Source organism: Coregonus clupeaformis, chromosome 33 (genome assembly GCF_020615455.1).
Source record: "Coregonus clupeaformis isolate EN_2021a chromosome 33, ASM2061545v1, whole genome shotgun sequence".
Taxonomy (NCBI): Eukaryota; Metazoa; Chordata; class Actinopteri; order Salmoniformes; family Salmonidae; genus Coregonus; species Coregonus clupeaformis.
Genome location: NC_059224.1, coordinates 34,880,174 through 34,889,912, shown reverse-complemented (window position 1 = coordinate 34,889,912; position 9,739 = coordinate 34,880,174). Strand labels below are relative to the sequence as shown.

The window sequence follows — 9,739 nt, the reverse complement described above, 5'->3', positions numbered from 1 at the left end:
AGAGAGATAGAGAGAGAGAGAGAGAGAGAGAGAGAGAGAGAGAGAGAGAGAGAGAGAGAGAGAGAGAGAGAGAGAGAGAGAGAGAGAGAGAGAGAGAGAGAGACCAAGCCTGGCGGTGGCATCTGGCCAAGAGTATATGCCTACAGAGATACCATCTTGCAAGGCGCCGAAAAGTGCGCAGCATCATTAACTGCAGAAAAGCTTGGTTTGCACGAATTTGAAGGGAGGCATGGTGAGTGACACATCAGGAAAAAAGTTGTTATACTAAATCATTATACCAAGTTATTTTAACAAACACAATTTTATCATTTTAATTTTACCAGGACCGAACAATATAAACTGCAGGAATTAGGCAAATCCAAAGATATGAAAGAGGCATTTCCCGTTTAGCATGCCTTTATTAAGCACAGTTAGGCTATAAAAATATATAATACAGCTTTTGCGGATTTAATTTACAAAATTACAAATAGGCCTACATGATATTGCTAACATTTTGAACTTTCCCTTTCAGGACATAGGCCTAACAAATAGAGATTGTTCACGTTTGTTTGAACCCAGAGAGCATGCAGGACTATCTATCATCTGTCATGAGAAACAATGTGACCTCAAGACAATTAGGCTGGCTACATAATTAGTTTTACACAATTTCGATTGGGATGAGTTTTGAATGAGTGGAATATTAAAGATATAATAATGAAGTCCTAATCAACACCGCTGCATTGGTGCAGGTGAACAAGACTGTACCAACATTCATGTCGACATTCGATTATTTTACATTTTTTGCCTATTGGCATGCAATGCAATTACACCGAATGATGTTGAAAATTTAGGTTCGTCACTTACTAGTGGATTATTGAAATCCTTTAATTGTACGCATTTTCTTTAGGCTACATTGCCTGTGATCTTGACAGTCCGTTGGTTTCGTTGGGCTATGAAGCTGAGGTCCGGAGAGATAGTCCGTGTACGCTCAACGCCTCGTGCTGGGGCTTGCTCAAGGGACTGGGAGGTTTTCTGTCTCCTGCGAAAAACAAACAAGAGATATGTTCATGGAACAAATAAGTCGTAATTCTATCCATCATCAGAACAGTGGGCACACAAAAGCATGTTAGCCGTTGGTCCCAATGCCGTGGCAAGGAGAGCAGATATCGCAACACAATCTCCAAAGAAAACGCCATACTTCACCATAACTGCAGCAACAGAGATATGGCATTGCTGGCCGTTTAAATTATTGCGATATCTAGACAGAGTAGTCTTTCATGTCTCATCTGACATAGATCAAGGTTATTGGACTGTCAATAGTAGCCTATCAAATGGTTATGGAATCATATTTGTCCATTGTATTGTAGGCCTAATATACTACTGAACAAAAATATAAACGCAGCATTTAAAGTGTTGGTCCCATGAGCTGAAATAAAAGATCCCAGAAATGTTCCATATGCACAAAAAGCTTATTTCTCTCAAATGTTGTGCACAAATTTGTTTACATCCCTGTTAGTGAGCATTTCTCCGTTGCCAAGATAATCCATCCACCTGACAGGTGTGGCATATCAATAAACTGATAAAACAGCATGATCTTTACACATGTGCACCTTGTGCTGGGGACAATAAAAGACCACTCTAAAATGTGCAGTTTTGTCACACAACACAATGCCACAGATGTCTCAAGTTTTGAGGGAGCATGCAATTGGGTACTGACTACAGGAATGTCCACCAGAGCTGTTGCCAAATAATTAAATGTTCAATTTCTCTACCATAAGCCGCCTCATTTTAGAGAATTTGGCAGTACATCCAACCGGCCTCACAATCGCAGACCACGTGTAACCACGCCAGCCCAGGACCTCCACATCCGGCTTCTTCACCTGCGGGACCTTCTGAGACCAGCCACCCGGACAGCTGATGAAACTGATCAGTATTTCTGTCTGTAATAAAGCCCTTTTGTGGGGAAAAACTTCATCGTTGAAATTGTTGCATGTTGCTTTTATATTTTTGTTCAGTATATGTAGCAATCTTCCTTCACAAAAACAGTATCTTCTAAAAAATATAATAAGGCTATAGGCCAAGCAACTGACATCAAAATGATTGGATAAACAGCAGCATCGATTTTCCAACAGGGTATACTCAAGCATTTAATGTAAAATGGTGCTCATTGGTTTAACGTGAATTAGGCTATATCTTCATGACGTTTTTTTTCTCCATAGGAATAAGTCGAATGTATTGACATCGCTAATTTCATGGTTGTACCCCTCAATGACATTTGTATCTGTAAAAAGAAAAACCTTCCATATCGGCGTATCCGTCGTTAAAAAGCAAACGCAATAAAAGCTTGAAAATAGGAACATAATGTAGCCTAACTTTTCTTCGCAAATTGAATAGACATAATTTGAACATCATAATTGCTACTTTATATTTTTATGAATATGTAGGCCCAAACGTCGAAATCGTTATAGTAAATAAATCGGCCTATTCAAATATTATTAATGGTTTCTTCCTGATCAGCTACACCTATAGGCCTACAGTCATCACCTGAGTGGGTACTGATGTACTATACCTATAGGCCAGAACGACTTGCACAGTAAATAAAGTAGCCTACACATACAATGTCTTCTCTCAGAGGACTTAATGGTTTCCTTATGAGTCGCCCAGCGCAGCGCCTGCTCTGTTTAGCCTATGGCCGAAGCCTATGGCCTGTTATTACATACAACATTATTTAAATGTCAACCGTTGTCTTCCTCGACCCCCTAATTAGGAACATACTGTTGGATCGTTAGCTTTCGACCCACAGGGTGTAATCTTTTTTTTGACGAGTGCATTTACAAATTGCTGGTGTTTGATTGACAGCTTCCTTAGCCGTGCCTGCCATTGTTCTTCATTCAAATATCACCTGAAGATTTGAAATGTAAAAACGTATAGCTAAGTACTCAGACTACATGGCTTACCTTCTCGTGCTGAGTGTTTGAAGGACATTGCCATGTGGAGGTCTCCACCTTGCATCGTTGCTTCGCTGTTGGGGTGGGCCAGGCTCGTGCTCTGAGACTGCCAGTGGTGTCCAGTTGTCATATAGTTACCTGCTGGTCCACCATACACCCCGTATTGGTTTGGGGGAGAGTAGGCACAAGCAGGGACATAACTAGATAGGTTTGAAGAAGACTGGAAAGGGAGAAAAAAAAAATAACGCATTTTAAGCACAGAGAAGCAAAACGCCCCAACACTTTTATGCATGCATTGCATTTACAGTGGAAACGTAGTGGAAACGGATTTCTGATCAAACTATGAACATATTCGTTGTTTGTGTATTGTTTGTGTATTTGATTCATAAATGTACCTGAGGAAACTTGATGTCTGCCTCTAGGGAGGATTTCTCTATTCCGTTGACACCATGGGCAGAGGAAAACGTCGCTCTGTTTACGCTCGCCCACTCCTCCATTTTTGATGGGTACCCCTCAGCTCCAGCAATGGCTGTGGAAAATGTTTCAGTGTAGAATATAACATTATTCAGCCTACAAACCACTTTAGGTTTTTATTCGATACATATCGATATTTTCAGATCTACCTCTGCTGAGGACAAAATTCCTATTGCACAAAGACATGTTATGATAAACAGGTAAATTCGTGTGGAAATTCTTCGCTAAACACACACTTCAAACAATATTTACTTTCGAAAATCAGATCGAATGTTTTGGCCACAATGTGTTCAATGCCATGTTTTTTGTAAGATATATCATGAGATGTTATATTTTAAACATTCTTGTTGATGTGACACCTATAGTATTTGTGTGTTTGCCTGTTGGACTTATAGAGGCATGATTACATGCGATTATAATGCTATATTCTGAAGAGAAACAATGACATCCCAAATAAAATAAGACGTTAAATTAACGTTCATAATGGGCTACAGGTTCGTTATAGAACTATGAATAGGCCTATTAATAGCCAAACCACAAAGTAGTCCTCAAACTGACAGGCTATCCTTATTTGACCATTGACACATTTCGAGATGATTTAGCATCCATATTTATATCAGATGTGTAATTTGGCTCCTTTATCAATAGGCTATTATTTATTAACTTTCGTTATATGACTAACGTAGGCATATGACTATTATATGCATAGCCTATTAGGCCCATAAAACCGTTTCTCTATTTTACAGTTAAATCTATAATGTTATTTTATTTATCAATCTATGTCGTTTAATATAAGTTGGTTGTTTTACGTTGTTTTCTCATTCATATGGAATTGTATGAAATATCTGTTTGATGGACAAGCCACACTAATGCGTAAATATTGAAGAATTATGCATATGGAAATATCGCCGATTTGAGAAGTGTGTATGCACTCAGTACTGCCGTTTCTGAAGAAACAACTGAGCTGCAAGAGTCAAATTCAATGCAAAATATATTATTTTGTCACCAACCTGCAGGGTCCATGAAGGCACGGATGCCCAAAATGTTGCTGACTGTGTGCACGGAAGGCCAGCCATGGCGGGAGAGGCTGACATGGCCCGGCGTGACGGGTATACCGGGACCGCTGCCAATTTTAGTCCCAGTGGGTGACATTGCGCTGGGGTATGAGTACGGGTACATGTGGTTGTAGGAGAGCTGAGGAGGGGTTGGCTTGCTGTTCTCATACTGGCCAGGCTGGGAAAGATTTCCTATTTTGTTGCGTAAAATGCGGCTTATGGAGCTAACGGAGGGAACGTTATACTTATCACACACTGCATCTGCAAGAAGCCTGTCCCTGATCTCCCAAGCAAATATTCCAGGGTCTCCTTGTTTGTAATCCCTTATGCTTTTCACCACGTTGGGTGTTGTAACCCGGGGTTTACTTCCTCCTATGGCACCTGGCAGTATCGAACCCGTCTCGTTGTATCTCGCTAGTATCTTGCTCACACAGCCATGAGAGACTCGAAGCTGTCTACTGATGTCACACGGTCGTATTCCAAGTTGAGCTAATTCCACGATTCTAATCCGAATCGAATTTGGAAGTGGTCGTCCGTTGACAAATACCCCGCCAAGCTGGTTTACTTCTCCATATGTTTGATCTGCAAGAAACAAATTAGGAATTGCATTGAGGTGCATTGACTCGACAGAGCAATGTTACGGTGTTTTAAACAAATAGCATAACCACAATAGCATGTGTAGTTTATAGCCTAGCTTAATGCGCAGTGCGCACTCAAGTTTACAAAGCACCATTCCCTATACTTGATCTAACCTATATCATTCGTACATCATTAAGGCTTCAAATAAAATGTCCAATAACCTATAATGATCTCAAACTTTGGAAAGCAGCTCAATACAAATGTGTCTTAAAAATACATGGAAACAGAGACATGGACGCTGCCATTGGAATGATACATGGATGCACGCATTTGAGAATAGGATACTGCAATATAATGGTAAAACCTCTAAATCTCTGTTTATGCAAAAATGTTCTCCTGATGAGTCCATGCCAAATCAATCATGGCCCACTGGGCACAGAACTCAATTCAAAGTTTATTCCACATTGGTTCAACGTAATTTCATTGAAATGACGTGGAAACAACGTTGATTCAACCAGTGTGTGCCCAGTAGGGTGTGCTTACCCATTGCCTTTGGTGTGAGATGTTGTCCTTTACCAGTTAAGAATGGCCGAAAAGTGCAGTTTCTCCCCTCTGAACATGAGATGAGGAAAATGGTTTTGCTGTGAGTTTTTCCTTTAGCTCTGCTCTTTCATTTCTGGTAAGATGATCGAAGACGGCGAGTTTGGGCAAAGGGACTGAAGTGATTTTTGTCCCATAGGAGGAAATCTGTCCATCCCGAAGGCTCAAGATTAATTTGACGCGTCCATTACGTCAATCTCCTTGGCTGCGCTCAAGACTCTTTCCCCATTTCATTGGTCTCCTCCTTCGCGTGTATGTTAGCCTAGGCTACTCCACCGAAACTTTTCCGGTTTTTGGAGTTGAACTTCTGTCAAGAGGGCTTTGTCACACCGACGAGAACTCTTGGAAATCGGAGCAAACATGCGCTTGGAAATTAAAATCCAACGAAAGTTATTCTCCATGACAAGGATGTCTCTGTTTAAATATATTTGATTAATAATGTCTAAAATTAACTTGCATTTGGGGCAGTTCTTTTTAATACATTTACGGGTTGATGATGATATGGACATTTTCGGCCGTGGTAAAGGTTTGCATTATAACGTTAATTTGCAAGGGTATTAGCATTGTTATCCATCCGAAAAGTTACCTGCAGTCAATGAAACGTGGACTGGAAGGCATGAACCTAAATAGACGTGTGCTAAAAAACACATTGAAAATCTGCCACTTTTGTTTGAATATACCTACCTTCCCATTATTGCAATTAATTTAGTCTGCATGCGCACAATGGTCATATGAAAACCACACTCAATTCATAACATTTCTAGTTTAATAGAATACAAACCATTTCTAACATTGCATTTTGAGGGATCCCTGGTGTGCTTGATTAAGGGAGTGATGATTACTTTGGTTACCCATGGCTAAGGCTATCTAATAAATTGGCCGCATGGCTGATCGATTATTATCATGTGGATGGAGCCTTTGAGTTTCTGTAGTATTCAAAGATGATTGATGATATACTTCATGATGGCAGGGAGCTTAATGGGTAAGCGTTGTGCCAGTAATCGAAAGGTCGCTGGTTCTAATCCCCGAGCCTACTAGGTGAAAAATCTGTTGATGTTCCCTTAAGCAAGGCACTTAACCCTAATTGCTCCTGTAAATCGCTCTGGATAAGAGCATCTGCTAGATGAGTAAAATGTAAAGGACCCTTTTATTTTCCAAATAAATTGTATAGCTATTGATTATGATAGGTCTATACTTATCAGACACATGTAGGCCTACGAATAATACACTCTTAACACCAACAAAATAAGCAAATTATTTGGACGTTTTTGAATGCACAGAAGTTCGGTGACCAAACATCTGTCATTTTTTTACTGTAAGATTCTCTTTTTAAAGCTACAGTACCCTCAGAAAGTATTCATACACCTTGACTGATTCCATATTTTGTTGTGTTACAGCCTGAATTCAAAGTCAATTACATAATTAAAAACATTCACGTATCGACACACAATACCCCATAATGACAAATGTAAAAAAGAAAAAGAAAAGAAGAAGACATTTTTTGCAAATTTATTGAAAATGAAATACATAAATATTTCATTTACATAAGTATTCACACCCCTGAGTCAATACTTTGTAGAAGCACCTTTGGCAGCAATTACATCTGTGTGTCTTTTCTAAGTCTCTAAGAGCTTTCCACACTTGGATTGTGCAACATTTGCCCATTTATTTTTTTCAAAATTCTTCAAGCTCAGTCAAATTGGTTGTTGATCGTTGCTAGACAACCATTTTCAAGTCTTGCCGTAGATTTTCAAGTATATTTAAGTCAAAATTGTAACTCGGCCACTCAGGAACATTCACTGTCTTCTTGGTAAGCAACTCCAGTGTAGATTTGGCCTTGTGTTTTAGGTTATTGTGCTGCTGTAAAGTGAAGTTATTTCCCAATGTCAGGTGGAAAGCAGACTGACCCAGGTTTTCCTCTAGGATTTTGCCTGTGCTTAGCTCCATTATGTTGTTTTTTTATGCTGAAAAACTCCTCAGTCCTTAACGATTGCAAGCATACCCATAACATGATGCAGCCACCACTATGTTTTAAAATATGGAGAGTGGTACTTAGTAATGTGTTGTATTGGATTTGCCACAAACATAACAGTTTGTATTCAGGACAAAAAGTTAATTCCTTTGCAAATTATTGTATTACTTTAGTGCCTTGTTGCAAACAGGATGCGTGTTCTGGAATATTTTTATTCTGTACAGGCTTCCTTCTTTTCACTCTGTCAATTAGGTTAGTATTGTGGAGTAACTACAATGTTGTTGATCCATCCTCAGTTTTCTCCTATCACAGCCATTGAACTCTGTAACTGTTTTAAAGTCAAGATTGGCCTCATGGTGAAATCCCTGAGCAGTTTCCTTCCTCTCTGGCAACTGAGTTGGGAAGGACACCTGTATCTTTGTAGTGACTGGGTGTACTGATGCAACATCCAAAGTGTAATTAATAACTTCACCATGCTCAAAGGAATATTCAATGTCTGTTTTTTTTTTACCCGTCTACCAGTAGGTGCCCTTCTTTGCGAAGCATTGGAAAAGCTCCCTGGTCTTTGTGGTTGAATCTCTGTTGGAAATTCATTGCTTGATTGAGGGACCTTACAGATAATTGAACAGTGCCTTGCAAAAGTATTCAACCCCCTTGGCGTTTTTCCTATTTTGTTGCATTACAATCTGTAATTTAAATGGATTTTTATTTGGATTTCATGTAATGGACATACACAAAATAGTCCAAATTGGTGAAGTGAAAGGAAAAAAATAAATGGTTTTAAAAAATGCTAAAAAATAAATAACGGTGGTGCGTATTCACCCCCTTTGCTATAAAGCCCCTAAATAAGATCTGGTGCAACCAATTAACTTCAGAAGTCACATGATTAGTTAAATAAAGTCCACCTGTGTGCAATCTAAGTGTCACATGATCTGTCACATGATCTCAGTATATATACACCTGTTCTGAAAGGCCCCAGAGTCTGCAACACCACTAAGCAAGGGGCACCATCAAGCAAGCGGCACCATGAAGACCAAAGAGCTCTCCAGACAGGTCAGGGACAAAGTTGTACAGATCAGGGTTGGGTTATAAAAACATATCCGAAACTTTGAACATCCCACGGAGCACCATTAAATCCATTATTAAAAAATTGAAAGAATATGGCACCACAACAAACCTGCCAAGAGAGGGCCGCCCACCAAAACTCACGGACCAGGTAAGGAGGGCATTAATCAGAGAGGCAACAAAGAGACCAAAGATAACCCAGAAGGAGCTGCAAAGCTCCACAGCAGAGAATGGAGTATCTGTCCACAGGACAATTTTAAGCCATACATGTTTTTCATCAGCAGGGACTGGGAAACTGGTCAGAATTGAAGGAATGATGGATGGCGCTAACTACAGGGAAATTCTTGAGGGAAACCTGTTTCAGTCTTCCAGAGATTTGAGACTGGGACGGAGGTTCACCTTCCAGCAGGACAATGACCCTAAGCATAATGCTAAAGCAACACTCGAGTGGTTTAAGGGGAAGCATTTAAATGTCTTGGAAGGGCCTAGTCAAAGCCCAGACCTCAATCCAATTGAGAATCTGTGGTATGACTTAAAGATTGCTGTACACCAGCGGAACCCATCCAACTTGAAGGAACTGGAGCAGTTTTGCCTTGAAGAATGGGCAAAAATCCCAGTGGCTAGATGTGCCAAGCTTATAGAGACATACCTCAAGAGACTTGCAGCTGTAATTGCTGCAAAAGGTTATGCACACTCAAGTATTCTGTTTTTTTGTCTTATTTCTTGTTTGTTTCACAATAAAAATATTTTGCATCTTCAAAGTGGTAGGCATGTTGTGTAAATCAAATGATACAAACCCCCCCAAAAATCCATTTTAATTCCAGGTTGTAAGGCAACAAAATAGGAAAAATGCCAAGGGGGGTGAATACTTTCGCAAGCCACTGTATGTGTGGGGTACAGAGATGAGGTAGTTATTAATTAAATCATGTTAAACACTATTATTGCAGACAGAGTGAGTCCGCACAACTTATTATGTGACTTGTTAAGCACATATTTACTCCTGAACTTTTGTAGGCTTGCCATAATAAAGGCATTGAATAATTATTGACTCAAGACATTTTCGTTTT

The 9,739-nt window shown here is 39.7% G+C and overlaps 1 protein-coding gene across 1 annotated transcript; it reads right to left on the bottom strand.

The window, feature by feature from the left end:
* Positions 1 to 378: 378 nt before the first annotated feature.
* On the bottom strand, positions 379 to 5,807 carry LOC121549056 (paired box protein Pax-1-like). The gene is made up of 5 exons (XM_041860872.2): positions 5,579 to 5,807; positions 4,412 to 5,038; positions 3,323 to 3,456; positions 2,937 to 3,147; positions 379 to 1,018 (listed from the first exon to the last, which is right to left on the bottom strand). Exons 1-5 carry the CDS (start codon positions 5,580 to 5,582, stop codon positions 930 to 932), a joined length of 1,065 nt encoding a protein of 354 aa, XP_041716806.1. The 5' UTR covers positions 5,583 to 5,807; the 3' UTR covers positions 379 to 929.
* Positions 5,808 to 9,739: the final 3,932 nt, after the last annotated feature.